We start from the raw sequence: 16,898 nt of genomic DNA, 5'->3' as shown, positions 1-16,898 counted from the left end.
TCAGGGATAAAAAATAAATAAATAAATAAATAGAAAATAAAACTACTGTACTAAAGTTCAATTTTAAGGTGCTTGCACTTTATTTCTGTTTTATCCTACTTTTTACTTTGACTCTGCTACATTTCAGAATGGATTTATTTGACAGCTGTACTTACTGTGAAGATAAAGATGGATAATATCACACATTATTAGAGATTAAACCTGTGGTTTCCAAACTTTCTGGCTCATTACAATAAAAACCATTGTGTTGTTGGACTCACATTACAGATGTCTATCAGTAGTTAACAGCTACAGTGAAGTGTTTTTTCCTGGCTCAAAGATTAGGGAAAAAGTCCAAAAACTAAAAACAGGTTTGTGCATCAGAATGTGTTTTGTTCTTTCCTTTCCCGTGTAGAGACATAAGACTGGCATTCTGAATTTACATAACAAGTTTAAAGGTTAAAGGTTGCAACCCTAATGTGTTTTTCATTTGCATTTGCCTGAGTAATTCAAGTAATAAGCTTAAGACCCTGCAATATTATGTAAAATACCACATATATCTGACTAAATCAAATATCAAATTTGAGATTCTACAGTAATATTTATCATGTAATTTTATCAGATTAATTCAAATGTTACAGTTAGGACCTTACAGTATTACATTAAATAAAATTTTTAGTGATTTAAATGTTAAAGTTAAGACACTACAATATTATACATTATACAAACCTGACTAACTGAAATCTAACTTAATGTAACTTAAAAATATCATTCAAAGGGACAAAGCCAATACTTTTAATTCAATACTTGAACAATATATTGGTTCAAGTAATAAATTTATACTTTCATACTTTTACTAAAGTGGGATTTTTATTGCAGCTTTTTTCCCCCACTTTTAATGGTGTATTTTCATATTGTGCTGCTTTGGAGCTTTAACTGAAAGATTACTTCTTCCATCACTGGCTTTAATGAAATGCAAGAAGTTGTTTTAATATGTTTCTACACATTTAATTGTCATATGGTGTAAATAGAGCCGTTTAACCAGATTGTGTAGAAATACTTAGTGTAGATGTGTCACGACAGCATCCAGCAGCATGTCTACTCTCATTGCAGCTCTATGTGGTATATTTCTACGCGCCGCTGCCGTGGAGCTTTCTGCGTCACATTTTCGCCCCAAAACTTTATTGTTCCGAAGCGGAAGACAAAACGAGCTACGTGTCAGGAAGAAGGAGAATCAGCTAAATGGGCGAAGGCGACCAGGCCGCCTGAGTGAACCTGTTTGCAAGATTTTAGTTACTTTTTATCGTTCTTGTGGAGTTGTAGGTTACTACAACCCTAAAATTAAGGCTCGTCCAGTTCACCAGTGACGATGTTAACGAAATTTGAAACGAAGTCGGCCCGTGTTAAAGGTAAGAGTTTCACTGCTATAGTTAGCAAAGAAGCTAACGTTAGCTAGCTGTCGATTATGCTGCTCAGTTGTTTATCCTTTAGAAGTTGTCAGTTAATAAGGAACGCTTCTGTTTTACTATGCTTATTTATGACTAAGTCTAAACTTGAAACGTCTTGTATAATGCTTTGTTCAGATGTTGTGATGTTGAATGGACGCTACCTGTACGTGTATTTAGCTGTCTAGCTAACGTAGCTGCATTCTTCTGCATTCTCCCAAATTGCTGTGTTGTTAGATGAACGCTCATCTTCTGGATTTGGGCTGAACAATTAATCGATTACAAATCAAAATCGCAATTTTTGACGATGCATTTAGCAAATGGCGAAGGCTGCAATTTGGGTTATACGTCATGAAGCAGTCCAGCAATTGTGGTGGTGGCGTTACAAATTCATGGCACCCTCTCTGTGTAACAGTTTATAATGGCATCTCATGTGGTAAATGCTCCATTAGGTTTTAAATCTGTTACACAGTGAATAATAACTAATAGTAACTTAAGCAAGAAATGTTTTAGCTAATTCAATGTCAACCTTTGCTTACTTAATTGCAATATCTTAGTACTGACTTATGATGCTTACTTTAAAACAGTGGATTATTATTATTATTATTATTTTCATCCTTAAATATTTTGGGTTTTTTTCCCACTGATCAGCGTTTAATGTTATGCACTAAAACACCACGTCAGATTCCTTGTATTCGAAAACCTACTTGGTCGTGAAGTGATTCTCATTCTTTGAGCAAAATTGCAATTACACTCATTCAACCCTGGTCTGAAGTGTAGTAGCTGGTTTTGTGACATATTATAAGGTAATTAATGCTACATTTCAGGCCTAAGTTTCCATCCCAAAAGGCCATGGGTTCTGGCAAGTTTGCACAATGGAGTCATCCAGCTGTGGGATTATCGGATGTGCACTCTGATCGACAAATTTGATGAGCACGATGGTAAGACAGCGATGTGGCTGCTGTAAGATGTTACAGTCTGTACCTGGTATTCTTGAGTCAAATGAAATGTGTTTACTGTGGTGTCGCTCACAGGTCCTGTCAGAGGAATTGATTTCCACAAACAGCAGCCTCTCTTTGTGTCTGGAGGAGATGACTACAAAATCAAGGTGAGACTACTGCGTGAAGCAGCTATAAAAAGTGAAAACGCTGTCACGCTTGAAGAGTGTTGTCTGACTTATTTTTGGGTGTTTGATCATGAGTTCAAACATTTACAGAAGTCCAAAGTAATATTGTTTATGGCTTATATCATGGTGCAGTTATGTCTTGAAGCACTATAATTTTGTCATGTAATTTTAGATTAACAGTAGGTACATGTTCTTATTTGACCAGGTGTGGAACTACAAGTTGAGACGCTGCCTCTTCACCCTGCTGGGACACCTTGACTACATCAGAACCACCTTCTTTCACCATGTGAGTTTATTCTGTCACTACCATATGTTTGGTTCTTGCTTTCTCATTTTCAGTTTCAAATGATAAACGCCTCCATATTTATTATTTATTTTCTAAAATTACTCTTGAGTGAATACATTTATTTTATCACCTTGCACCTTGTAGGAGTACCCGTGGATTCTGAGTGCCTCAGATGACCAGACCATTCGCATCTGGAACTGGCAGTCCAGGACCTGTGTTTGGTAAGACACTCCGTAAACTGCGCTGATTTTCCTCAAAACTTGTTCATAATTAGACACTATAGTTTAAAGTTATCATAAACACAAAAATGTAATCATTGGTAATTAGAGTGATTACACTGGGACAAGAGAACACTTTTTGTCTTCCATAAATTTTCACTTTCCAACACTGACCTTTGCTACGTACATATTGTCTATAATCCTTAGAGATGCATCTTTGAAAAAATATTACTTACATTTATTTTTGCTGGGTCTTTTTTTTGTAAATAGGCAGCTATATTCAGTTTTGCATTGTTACATTTAATTATTATAAAGTCTTTAAAAATGTCAGTGGAACCATTTGATCAACTCTGAAGACAACTATTCATGTTTAAAATACATCCCCTCTTTCTTTCTCATCCACAGTGTGCTGACTGGCCATAACCACTATGTGATGTGCGCCCAGTTCCACCCGTCCGAGGACCTGGTGGTGTCAGCCAGTTTGGATCAGACCGTGCGAGTGTGGGATATCTCCGGTGAGGGCTTGGGGATGGCGGACCAGAGGACAGTGGGCTGGGTTTGGGGGAGGGGTGGGGGCAAAGTGGTACGAAGGAGGAGGAGGAAGAAGAGGAAGGCAGAAGTAGGACCAATGTGAAAGCCTCAACCTCTTCTTCCTCTCCGACTTGTAGAGGACAAATCTCTGTGGGCTGTTTGCAGAAACACCTCTCTTTACAGGAAAGATAGAGGCAGAATTAGATGCACTGCCAGAACAGATTTATTTATAGTGTGGCATTTATGAATGAAATACTGCACTGTAAATAAATGTTGTGAATGGCAAGAGAGTTTCTAGGTCAGACAGGTGTATGTTGTAGCACAAAAGACAAAAATAGGAATTTGGAGAGGTGTTTCTGTGCCTCTGCATGCTCTTAAAATCTGTTTTTGTTGATGGTTTTTCTTGCTTCTTGTCTTTGCACTAACTAAAATCATTAATTAGCTTTCATCTGTGAACATGCATAAGATGTCTTTCTGTGATTTCCATCTGTCTGTGCTTTGACATGCCTTTGCATTGAGCATGATGCATCCATCTGTAATGTTTTCATGAACTCCTACATCACGAGACATTCCTGCAGCATGTAGTTTTCATGCTTAACTCTCCCCTTATGGCCAGACTTAGCTTTAGACGAAGGTTCTCTTTGCACTTATACTCACATTACTGAAAGTTGATTCTACCTCCCATGCAGTTATTTTGCTACTTTATGCAATTGTTTAAACTAAATCAAGAACAACAAGAACATTAACTACTAACTGGCTTTGCAGTGTCTGTTACATACCTAAACTTCCTCAGCACTGACGTTAAAATATTCCTATACTAGCCCTGACACTTGCATGGCTGACTTAAAATATAACCCAACAGTGTTTATGTTTGTTGTCGCCATAGTCACCATGTTGTTACCAACTTCATTCCTAACTCGTAGCTGTGACGTTTCAGAATCTATTAACTCTGCATGTGACTCAAACATCCTGACAGGAACATGCATGAGCCTTTAAACAAACCAAACTTCAAAGCTCATATTCCTGACGCCCCATCAGAGCACGTCTTTACAACGCTAGCCACCACCCACCCCATCAGCCAAGTCCACACACTCCCCGTGTCCTCCTTATCCCATGCTCTCCCTGGAAACATCCACACCTGCACATGGGTTCCTAGTGCCATTTCTTTCCCTGCGCGTCATCTCTCCTTGCTGTTGAACTACCTGTTCACCACATTGTTTTGACGGGTAGAAATCATGATTACAAGCTGTGTTTTCTCAGTGATTTTTTTCCCCTCTGATCTCATTTGAGTCTTGGAGGTAATCAGTAATCTCACTCTGCTGTCCAATCAGATCATAAGTAATTATTTTTTTCTGTCTGCCAATGATTCATTAACCTAATCAACGGTGCTGCGATGATTGTTTCCAGACTCAAGTTGGCTGCTCATGAGAGAGCGGAGGTTGTATTGGTGTGTTTCAGCCCCTGTGTGTGTGTTCAGTAGTCCAACAGCGCTCTCTCTTTGTAATTCCCATTCATTGCCTCTCTTCTCCCACGATATAGTCTCATTTTTGATTCCTTAATTAATTTCTATCTTTTTCATGTTTTTTTCCCCCCCATTCCCTGTACTGTGGTTATGCCCTGTGTAACATGAATATGGCTCCCCCCTCCCCCTTGCACGTGGTGCTGTGAATGATGGTTCCAGGTCTGAGGAAGAAGAACCTGTCTCCAGGCGCCGTGGAGACGGAGGTGCGCGGCATCTCTGGTGTTGACTTGTTTGGTGCCTCGGATGCTGTCGTCAAGCATGTCCTTGAGGTGAGCAGCGAGTTTCACATGTATGCTTTTTCGTTTTGTGTAGGCTGTGGTGTCATAATTTGACTGAATCAGACTCTTTTTCCATTGAAGTATAGAAAATGTCCCTTTGGTCTCTGATACTCAGATACCAATCAAATTTATTTTTATTTTTTTTGTCATTTACTCTAGTAAGTGTTTTTGCTCTTTTACCTGCTCAGACAGTATTTAAAAAAATCCCAAAATTATGTAGTGTGGAAAAAAACATTAAATGTGCCATTTTCATTGAAAGTCCAAAGAGATTTTCCGGTTTCAGTCCTGTTCGTGGATGATGCCAGGTCTTGGGTTACTTTAGCAGTTTCCTGAATTACATCATGTCCTTCTGTGTGTTTTTAGTGCAAAGTTATTATTCCTTAAGGTTAACAAATGCCCAAGTCAGAGAAATAAAATAACTTGTCACTGGTTTAGTTTTATGTCGTAACTTGTTGTTTGCATCATATAATTTTTCTGTGTTTGTAATAATCGTAAAACTGGAGGTGTCTACTTGGTCAGTGTTTAGAAGTCTCTATTCTTTGGCCTGAGTGCTACAGCAGGTAAAAGATGATTTGCGTGACTTTAGTTTGTGTGTCTGTGTCCAGGGTCATGACCGTGGGGTCAACTGGGCAGCTTTCCACCCCAGCATGCCTCTCATTGTGTCTGGAGCTGATGACAGGCAGGTCAAGATCTGGAGAATGAACGGTGAGTGACTTTACAAGATTGCTAGAAGACGCTTGTTAAAAATGTCAGTGTCACAGTGTCTTCTGAAGCTGAAACCCTTGATTTTTCTGCTGGAAGGTGTAAAAATGTAAAAGCAAAGATCCTCTGTTCTGTGGAAAACTAGATCAGGCTAAACACTCATTTTTTCTTTCAGCTGTATGTTGTTTCTTTCTTTTCCACTGAACTCATGAACCAAGACACATTTTTTCCCTGTATTTTCTATTTGTGTCTATTTTTTCCTCTACCTTTTCCGTGAAGTGTAGATTTATGTATTTTAATATAGAAGGTCTTCTTTCACTTTTTTAGTTTTAATCCAGCTGCTGATTTTTGTCACTGATCCGCCCTCTGTTTCCTCGCTCCAGAGTCCAAAGCATGGGAGCTGGATACGTGCCGCGGTCACTACAACAACGTGTCCTGTGCCGTCTTCCATCCTCGCCAGGAGCTCATCCTGTCCAACTCTGAGGACAAGAGCATCCGAGTGTGGGACATGTCCAAGAGGACCGGAGTGCAGACCTTCAGACGGGATCATGATCGCTTCTGGGTGCTGGGTGCCCACCCGAACCTCAACCTGTTTGCTGCTGGTAAGTGGTGACGCTGATGTAAGTCTGGAAACATTTAACGTAAGTGTAAAAGCAGCTGCTAACAGACTGCTCTGCTTTAAACATCAGGCATTAGGACGGTGTAATCTTTCTGCAACCTATTTTTCACAATTTGAAACCAGTGTCACATTCACATGCTACATTTTAGTTAGTGGTGTCTATTCTGTCCCATTTGAAGCTGCTGTGTGTAGAATTTGATTTGCACAACAACAGGACATAATTAGCAAACATATAACTTTACTAAAGGAGAATAATACAGTCTGTATGTGAGAATTTGGCTCTGAATTGTCTGTTTTGTGCCTTTCAGGTCATGACAGTGGTATGATTGTGTTCAAGCTGGAGCGTGAACGTCCGGCCTACGCTGTGCACGGCAACATGCTGTACTACGTCAAGGATCGCTTCCTCCGCCAGCTGGACTTCAACAGCAGCAAGGACACTGCTGTCATGCAGCTTCGCAGGTCGGTGCTGTGTGTCTACAATTACACAATTTCTTTTCGCAGATGTTTTTATGCAAAGCGACCTAAGTCTGAGATTAGATACAACACAAGCAAGGATCTAGTCAGGAGAAAACAACCTGGATAAGTGCCATAGAACAAGTGTCTGTGTCAGTGTAGCAAAATATTTTATTTTGAAAAAGTGCGGTTTGGTATAAAAAGTGAATTAAACTGTTGGAGTAAACAACCTACCTCTTGTTACTGTCTTCATTTAAATATGTGCAACATTTTTTATTTGCAAATTGAACATATAGAATTTTTATGATCAAGTAAGTTGCTCAATATTTTCTTGAGTAAACGTTCAGTCTCTAAGAAGTCAGAAAATAGCAAAAAGAGAGTGAAAATGTGCCCAGTGTACCAGGAATACTTGGAATATGCTTTAACAAAGCTACACTAACAAAAAGGAAAGTTAACCTTCTCAATGGTGCTGAGACAATACCAAGGTTTAATTGCTGCTCTTAGTGATTGTTGTTGTCTTAATCTTGTGTCTCGTAGTCAGTTCATCCATTTTATTAGGATTATTAATATGTTTTTTTTAGATGCAAAGTATTCTTCTGTTATTTCTAATTGAGTTTGAAATGTGTCAATATTTCTTCCATTGAAAGTCACTTTTGTCCCCCAGCGTGTTGTCTGAGATTTGAAGTTAAACAATTAATGGACAACTTACTTTTTCTTTTCTTCGGTGCTCTAATGGTATTTAATTCAATTAAAAATAGTATGTTATGGTAACATGTTCGTATTAAACAACCTCTGTTCACAGGCATTTAATGTTTTTTTGTTGTTTTTTTTTCAATAACAATTTCTCCTGTAAACTCTGGGGTGTAACCTCGACAAGTCAGTTGTTAAGTTCTTGTTAGTAGCTGAAGTGGCCAGTGCAGAGTATTGTGATGGCAGTAAGTGTAAAAGTGCAAAGAGATGTCGTTTTTTTGTTTTTTTTTAACCATTTCTGTCTTCTTCTAGTGGGTCTAAGTTCCCGGTGTTCAGCATGTCTTACAACCCAGCTGAGAACGCTGTCCTGCTCTGCACAGTAAGTGTCTCCCACTCACACACATTACTCCCTCAGTCATTTTCCATGTATTTACTGTAATACTCTTTACTTCCTGCAGAGAGCGACCAACCTGGAGAACAGCACCTACGACTTGTACTCAATACCTAAAGAAAGTGACTCTCAGAACCCTGATGGTAAAGACACACAACACTGCAGTTGTACTCTTTTGCCTCACACTTTGCTTTGTGAACATTGAATTAATTTTTATTTGTTTTTCCAGACTGATTATGTGTAGTTATGTCACATCTTCTTTTTGACTCTGTGATGTTTTTTACTTGCAGCACTGTAAGCTGTTCAAATGCCAACAATTTGGATCCCTTGAAATGACGTGTACTTGGTGACTAAAGTAACACAGAGTCTTTTTTCTTCTTCTCAGCACCGGAAGGGAAAAGGTCTTCTGGTCTGACAGCAGTGTGGGTGGCCAGGAACAGATTTGCTGTTCTGGACCGTATGCACTCTGTAAGTCCATTTGCAGATTTACAAAGTAGAAAAATGTATTTAAGCATAAGCAAGGAGAAATATCTTTTCAAATGTTGTGGATTTCTTGAAAAAGTGTCTCAAAATGTTGTTTTACTGTCCTATATTGATATTAGTTATTGTAAAGAATAGTCTTGGTCTACGCAGCTGCTCAATGAAAGGCTGAGTCAGTGGTATTAATTCCTTAAGTCAACAGTCTGATAATGTTAGAGATGTTTTACAGAGAGAGAAAAAACAAGTTTTGTTTGGCAATCAGCGAGGTCAGTTAAAGATAATTACATTTGCAGACCAGTGATTTAATATTCACCAAACTAGTTTATCCAATTTTCTAATAATAACCTGTGTTTCAGACTGTCTGAAGCACGTTTTTTGTGTGCGCGTCGTGATCAGTTCTCATGTATTCAAATACTTCCTTGTCCATCACAGCTGCTGATTAAAAACCTGAAGAATGAAATCGTGAAGAAAGTCCAGGTGCCGAGCTGCGAGGAAATCTTCTACGCCGGGACCGGCTCGCTGCTGCTGCGCGATGCCGACGGCGTCACGCTGTTTGACGTGCAGCAGAAACGCTCTCTGGCCACTGTCAAAATCGCCAAGGTCAAATACGTGGTGTGGAGCTCCGACACCAGCCACGTGGCTCTGCTGGCTAAACACGGTGGGTAGATAAGATGAATATTATCAGGATGCTTATCACAGAGACACAACAAGTTTATCCAAACAAGGGTTGAGACGCTGACACATTTCTAGATCACTAGGAGCAGGAGCTCTGCTTGGACAGACTAAGAACACCTAAAGGGAGACGAGAAGCAGTAATTTGATTTTAACTATACTTATTATGAGGCCAGTTAAATAGTTTTATTGGGATTGTGGCTATCCACTGACAAACCACACTCTCTGTCTTGTAACTACAGATTTAAATGCCTGTTGACTCATGTTAGTTTTTGCATGTGTTTGTGCTCATTAAATCATACAAAGAAGCAGCTGCCGTGTCGTGAGGGTTTAGTTTATGGAAGAGTGATTTGTGAATGTGGATAGAAGCATGAACTTGGCTTTAAAAAGTGTTGGAACTGTTTTAAGCTGCAGGATAAAAACAAAACACACATTTCAAGACCGCAAGTTCTCAGTTCACCAACAGAAATTTTCTCAAGGGAAAGTCTAAATCTTTTTCTCTCTCTTTTTTTTTTTTTTCCTCTCCCCTCAGCAATTATGATCTGCAACCGTAAGCTGGAGAGTCTGTGCAACATTCACGAGAACATCAGAGTGAAGAGTGGAGCCTGGGACGAGAGTGGGGTCTTTATCTACACCACCTCCAACCACATCAAATACGCCCTCACCTCTGGGTACGTGATCATTGATACAGTTGATACAAGTCAATAAGTCACTAATAGCAGGCAGGTAAACTGCTTCTACTTTGTACAGGCCTTAGCAACAGATCTTGACATTCAAACCAGTTAATGTTTGCCCAGGAGAACTATATTTAAATAGGATGTTGCTGTGGTTGCATTTGGTAAAGTCTATCACATTTTCCACTCTCCAAAGTCCTCAAAGATGAAACATCTTTTATAGTGTTTGCAGGTTGGTTCAATCACTGTTAAATATAGCAACAATTTTGAGATAACGCCACACTGTGTCAGCATGTTTACAGCAAACATTTCATTTGTCCGTCTATATGAGTTTCATATTAACTCGTGATCTGAATCTCTTTCTAATGTGATACTTTCTTTGTGTCTCTGTAGTGATCATGGCATCATCAGAACCCTGGATCTTCCCATCTATGTGACCCGTGTGAGAGGCAACAGTGTTTACTGCCTGGACAGAGAGTGCAGGCCTCGTGTCCTCACCATCGACCCCACAGAGTACCGCTTCAAACTGGCCCTGGTCAACCGCAAATATGATGAGGTGGGTCCCAAGCGACTGTTGTGTAAATGAATAATTCCAGTGTTCCGTGCCCGTGTTTCTGCAGAATAAGAAAGTCCTGTGACACATGATTGTGCGCCTCTAATTTCAGTTTCATATTTGACCTCTCTAACATTGTACTGCCAATCTTTTAGTGCCCAGTTGTTGTTTCTGATGTCAGTCCTCTTACTACTGTGCCATACAGGTGCTCCACATGGTGCGTAACGCCAAGTTGGTGGGTCAGTCCATCATTGCCTACCTGCAGAAGAAGGGCTACCCTGAGGTAGCGCTGCACTTTGTCAAAGATGAGAAGACGCGCTTTAGCCTGGCTCTGGAGTGTGGCAACATCGAGGTGAGCTCACAGTCCTTTTTACTAATTATCTTTCAGGGATTAACTTGCTAGATGTTAGGGTTAAATCAAATCAGAGAGTAGGATAAATTTAGGGTATTTTACAGTTACTCTTCTTACCATATCTTAAGTTATAATGTGTTATGCCTGTCTGTTCAGCTGCTTCAGAGGGCTATAAACAGAACTTGCTGCTGCAGGACAAACTGCAAAATCAAAAATGCCTCTTGTACATTTTTGTAGGTGGCACTCGAGGCAGCCAAAGCCCTGGATGAGCGCAGCTGCTGGGAGCGTCTAGGTGAGGCGGCGCTGCTGCAGGGTCACCACCAGGTCGTGGAAATGTGCTACCAGAGGACCAAGAACTTCGACAAGCTCACCTTCCTGTACCTCATCACCGGCAACTTGGCCAAGCTGCGCAAGATGATGAAGATCGGTGAGTGATAACGACTGCAATAAAGGAATAATTGTTTTTATTTCATAGAAGATATGGTGATTTGGTGAGGGCTTGTGTGTTGTCTCATGATATATCTAATGTTTGTGGTTTTTATGTGTAGCTGAGATCAGAAAGGACATGAGCGGTCACTACCAGGCGGCTCTCTACCTGGGAGACGTCAGTGAAAGAGTCCGCATCTTGAAGAACTGTGGACAGAGTGAGTTCAGTTGTCATCACTAAACATATGCAGCTATATTTTGCATACTTTTGTCCTGGTGTCCATCTTATTGTTGTCTGTAACAATATGAGTATTTCATCTCATGTCATGTGACTAATGATCAGTCACAATTAAATATAATTTCCATTAAGAGAATGAAAAAGTCCCTTAAAATGAATGGAGTCACTTTCTGCTAAACCATAAATATATGTACTAGAGCTCTAGGCTGCTGGCAACATGGACCCTCTTTTGAAATGTTGATGGCAAAACAAGACTGTCTGACTGTTTGTGTGTTTGCAGAGTCTCTGGCTTACCTGACTGCAGCCACTCATGGGCTTGATGAAGAGGCTGAGGCCCTGAAGGAGACCTTTGACCCAGAAAAGGAGACGGTGTGTTGGGAAAACATTCTCTGTAACTTCATACACATAATATAAGAAACCATAACATACAGTCATCGTGCACTCAATACATTTGTGTGTGTGTGTGTGTGTGTCAGTGTGTGTCAGCATATTCACATGCTATTATTCATGTATACTCTTCAGTGGTGCCACATGATCTTACAATGGTTGATCTTGTGTCTCGTAGGTGCCAGAGGTTGATCCCAATGCACAGCTGCTGCAGCCTCCTCCGCCCATCAATCCTCTGGACACCAACTGGCCTCTGCTCACTGTATCAAAGGGCTTCTTTGAGGGAGCCATTGCAGCAAAGGGTGAGTCATGACAAATGCCTTGGTGAAGATAAACATATGGATATACTGAAGAAAAAAAAAAAATCCAGAGTAGGTAATATTCCTTCAAGGTTTCATTCATTTGATCTTTTTTTACAATAGAACCAAGAACAAGGACTGAAACAGTTATTTATTTTTCTTTAATTAAAGGCAAATATTTAGTTGTGACAGCTTAACAAAAAGACTTGTCCCAATATGCATCACCTTTTTACATCTTTTAAGATGTTTATATTGAACAGCAAAGCAGCATTATGTTATATTAGTTGTAGCTGGTGTAGCAGACTTTGCCAGAGTGTTCACAGTGTTGTTCTATTGTAGGTAAGGCAGGTCAGATGGCTGCCGACTTGGACATGGAAGCTCCAGGAGGTGAAGGATGGGGAGATGATGCTGAGCTCCAGCTGGATGAAGGTAAATTCACAATGAAATTAACAGTAATTTGTTAAACTTCACCTTTCAGTGAGCAGATTGGACCTGGTTACAAAAAATTTGTCAATACTTACCTTTCCCCATGTTTTTTCTCAGATGGCTTCATGGATGCTCAGGAAGGATTAGGAGAAGAAGGAGTTGGGAAAGAGGAGGGAGGAGGCTGGGAGGTTGAGGAGGACCTGGACCTTCCTCCAGAGCTGGTGAGAGCAGCTGCAGCATTACTAATCCAACCACCAGTAATGTCGAGCTAACACAAGAGAACACAAGCACTGATCAGACTGTCAGCTTTAAGTGTTCTTAGAGGTTACCTTTTACATTCAAAGAAATGAAACAAGCCACTGAGTTACATGTTGTACTAACCGACAAGTTATCTCTGTGCTTTGCATTATATTGATAGTTAAGGGTAAATACTCACATTTGATTGTCTTTCCTCTAATCAACAGGACGTGCCGGTTGGTGCAGGTGGAGGAGCAGAGGACGGCTTCTTCGTTCCGCCCACCAAGGGCATGAGTCCGACCCAGATGTGGTGCAACAACTCCCAGCTGCCAGTGGATCACATCCTGGCTGGGTCCTTTGAAACTGCCATGAGAGTGAGCTCACATTCTGAGTTATTGCTTTGTTGGTTTCATTTTTTCAATATAGACTATGGGTGTATGATGTAAGGAGAATGAAAATGATTGCATTTTTCCTCTTTATACACTAAACTGTCACTTATTGTTGCTTTTTTTCACCCACAGCTGCTCCATGACCAGGTTGGAGTTGTGAGCTTTGACCCCTACAAGTCGCTGTTCATGCAGACACTGTCCAGAGGACGCACCTGTTACCTGGGACTGCCTTCCCAGCCCTGCCTGCGTAGCCATCCCCAGAGGAACTGGAAGGTACAGCTGTTAGCTTTGTGGATTTATTTCAAAGTGTCTTGTGGGATATCAGCTGTTTGAAACGTTCTTTCTAGTTTTATCTGTGATGATAAATGTGCTCCTGACCCACATTTGTTCCGCCTTTTCCTTCTCACACTTTTTCATCGATTTTAAGAGCAGATACTCAAGTATTTACATTTTTCTAGGACTGTGGGGCGAAGCAGGGCCTGCCTGCTGTGGGTTTGCGCCTCTCCGATCTCATCGCCCGCCTGCAGCAGTGCTACCAGCTGACCACGGCCGGCCGGTTTGAGGAAGCTGTCGAGCGCTTTAGAGCCATCCTGCTGTCTGTGCCTCTGCTGGTGGTTGATAACAAGCAGGAGATTGCTGAGGTGAGAAACAGGCCTGCTTTAAATGTGACGTGTTTAATCTTCAAGTCGTGTATAAAGATTACAATGGAGTTTGCTTATAGGCCCCCGTGACTTTCAGATGAAGAAATTTTGTTGACATGCAGGTACATATCATGATATTTTCAACTGTCTTAACTGTGTTTCAGGCTCAGCAGCTGATCACTATTTGCAGAGAGTACATAGTGGGTCTGACTATGGAGACCGAGAGGAAGAAGTTACCTAAAGACACTTTGGACCAGCAGAAGAGGCTCTGTGAGGTAAAGACCTGACGTCACCTTAAGCTGTTGATGTAAACTGACTAAATATCACCGAAACCTGCCAAAATGTGTCCATGAATTAGAATTTATACTTCAGTTGTCTTATATACATTGTCATTTTCTTGCAGATGGCGGCTTATTTCACCCACTGTAACCTGCAGCCGGTCCACATGGTGCTGGTGTTGCGTACTGCTCTGAACCTCTTCTTCAAACTGCGTAACTTCAAGACAGCCGCAGGCTTTGCGCGACGCCTCCTCGAGCTCGGACCGAAGCCAGATGTGGCACAGCAGGTTAGATTTTTTTGTGACATTAAATGTTTAAATGGAGAGCATCCTTCTGTTGTATGTCTCTTACCATCATATTAAATATCTCCCTGCCATTCAGACCCGCAAGATTTTGGCCGCCTGCGAGAAGACCCTGACGGATGCCCACCAGTTGAACTACGACCCCCACAATCCATTTGACCTGTGCGCTGCCTCTTTTGTCCCCCTCTACCGTGGACGCCCTGTTGAGAAGTGCCCTCTGTCTGGGGCCTGCTACTGCCCCCCTTACAAAGGCCAGATCTGCAGGGTCACACAGGTACACCAGCACAGCCACTTATCCTTCAAAATAATAGACTCCATTTCTGTTGTACTCATCAGTCACAAAAAGAGGAGAGAGAATGGTCTCAATTGTTGTAAACAGTTGCGTAATTTTATTTTGTTGTTAATGAAGTACAAGTTTAAGCACACAGCCAGTATCCACTTTATTATCCAGCAACTGTTCTGCCACAAAATCTACTTCTCAAAGACACCTGTCAATTTAATGTAGCCCACTACAACAAAACATTAGCTATAAACTCAGTTATAAACACAACCAAGTGTCAGCAAAAACTAAAAGCTTCATAAATAGAAAATATATGGTAGGATTTTGAAAACATTTTATGGTTTAAGGACCCCAAAGAAAATGGAAAAAGAAAAGCTGGCATTTATTTATGTTAGACAGTATTTGTTGTCAGATCAGGGCGTTGTCTCACACATTTGTAAAACTCTTTATTTGTGTGTTATATACCATGTGTTTTGTGTGTTGACCCCAGTGTCTCTCCGTACAAAGTCACAAATCAAACGCAGACTTTAGTACAGTAATCTAAACTACTGGAATCTTAAAATACTGTTTTTTTTATGATAACTTTATTTGTATAGTTCTTTCAAATACATGGGTTTACAAAGTGCTTTGACAGACGAAGCAAAAGCAGGAAACCCAGAAGACAAAATACCAACTGGAAGCCAGACAGTAAAGACAAAGTAAAAACTGGAAGACAAAAAACACTGAAGCAAAATGTCACTAGTAAATATAACATGAAGCAATAAAAAGATGGCATCACATAAAAGCAGGTCTATGAAAATAAGATTTAGGAGGTGAATTAGATTCTGTGAGCCTTTTCTCCTCAGGCAGACAATTCTGCAGCATGGCCATCTTTAGGTTTAAGCTTGAAAACGCCAGAAGCTACCTGAGGTATGGCTTTGGTAATGGCTAAGAGTTGGCTTATATGGGGGTCGTCATTTCCGTTCTGTTCTAAAACCAAAAGGGAAACTATGATCAGAGTGATGAGATGTTTTCTGCGAAAGCCAGTATAATGCTGAGCTGCTGCATTGTGAACCAGTTGCCAAAAAGGAGAGAGTTGCTGGTGTTCAGTCATCCAGCTGTTATTATGTTAATTATGAGACAAAATCCAGAAAAGGAATTAGGTTAGTGACTCTCTTTGTTGTGGTTTTCCGTATGTCTCTTCTAACTTTCACTGTGGCTTTATTTTCTAGGTGACAGAGATCGGTAAGGACGTGATCGGCCTGCGTGTGAGTCCACTTCAGTTCCGTTGAGACGGCAAAGAAGAAGATGCTCAGCGAAACACATCCACTCTTACTCTGTAGAAATAATACAATTATCGGCATGAGAAATGAAAGCAGAGATATATATATATATGTTTGCTCACAGTGATATTAAACATCTTTAATCCTTTCAGCTATCTTCTCCCATGCACCACCTAATCCTACAAAAAGCTTTTCCTTGTAAGCGCTGCTTCGTCAATGCTGTGTGCTTTATTAGAACTGTAAAAACCTAACTGTTTTCTCTTTTCTGACTTGTATGACATGAATCATTCAAACTGTGCAGCAGTGCTCCGTGTATCTGGAAAAATTAAAATTAAAGTCCCTGTTGTGGCATTTTGTGTGTGGGCGAGTGTTTCTGTGGTGTTTTTGATGTGGAAGGAAAGTGTGAAATCTGTGCAAGTGACATTGAATACATTGAAGGAAGATGGTGTTGTAGATAGAAATGTGACAAGCAGGTGGGACGCCCTGGTAGGTCAACTGGTTGAGTGGTCAATTCATGAACAGGGGCTGTAGTCCCTGGGGCAGACGTCCAGTCCATGACCATTTACTGCAGGTCTTTCCCCACTCTTCCCCCCCATATTTCCCAAGGCCAAGAAAAAATAGATATATGTTAAAAAAGAAAAAATAAAGAAAACAAGTAGGTGGAATGGGAGGTGTAATATGCACACAATTATTTTGTTATGATATGTGTGTGTTTAGCTGATAGGAAGTTCATCTTTAAAAATACAGAACTTTTAATAGTCC

The 16,898-nt window shown here is 40.6% G+C and overlaps 1 protein-coding gene across 1 annotated transcript; it reads left to right on the top strand.

Annotated features, from left to right (window-relative positions):
* Positions 1-1,198: 1,198 nt before the first annotated feature.
* Positions 1,199-16,487, top strand: copa (COPI coat complex subunit alpha). The gene is made up of 30 exons (XM_008295020.1): positions 1,199-1,388; positions 2,252-2,365; positions 2,459-2,532; positions 2,756-2,836; positions 2,981-3,057; positions 3,460-3,569; positions 5,267-5,376; positions 5,991-6,090; positions 6,471-6,689; positions 7,015-7,165; positions 8,162-8,228; positions 8,308-8,383; positions 8,626-8,708; positions 9,153-9,378; positions 9,925-10,063; positions 10,460-10,622; positions 10,825-10,971; positions 11,209-11,398; positions 11,520-11,615; positions 11,916-12,004; positions 12,201-12,324; positions 12,661-12,750; positions 12,865-12,968; positions 13,212-13,358; positions 13,506-13,646; positions 13,832-14,014; positions 14,179-14,289; positions 14,418-14,579; positions 14,674-14,868; positions 16,086-16,487. Exons 1-30 carry the CDS (start codon positions 1,349-1,351, stop codon positions 16,143-16,145), a joined length of 3,669 nt encoding a protein of 1,222 aa, XP_008293242.1. The 5' UTR covers positions 1,199-1,348; the 3' UTR covers positions 16,146-16,487.
* Positions 16,488-16,898: the final 411 nt, after the last annotated feature.

This window comes from Stegastes partitus, unplaced genomic scaffold (genome assembly GCF_000690725.1).
Source record: "Stegastes partitus isolate 25-593 unplaced genomic scaffold, Stegastes_partitus-1.0.2 Scaffold1015, whole genome shotgun sequence".
In the NCBI taxonomy this organism is placed as follows: Eukaryota; Metazoa; Chordata; class Actinopteri; family Pomacentridae; genus Stegastes; species Stegastes partitus.
The sequence above is the reverse complement of the archived record's forward strand: the minus strand, read 5'-3'. Positions and strand labels throughout refer to the sequence as shown.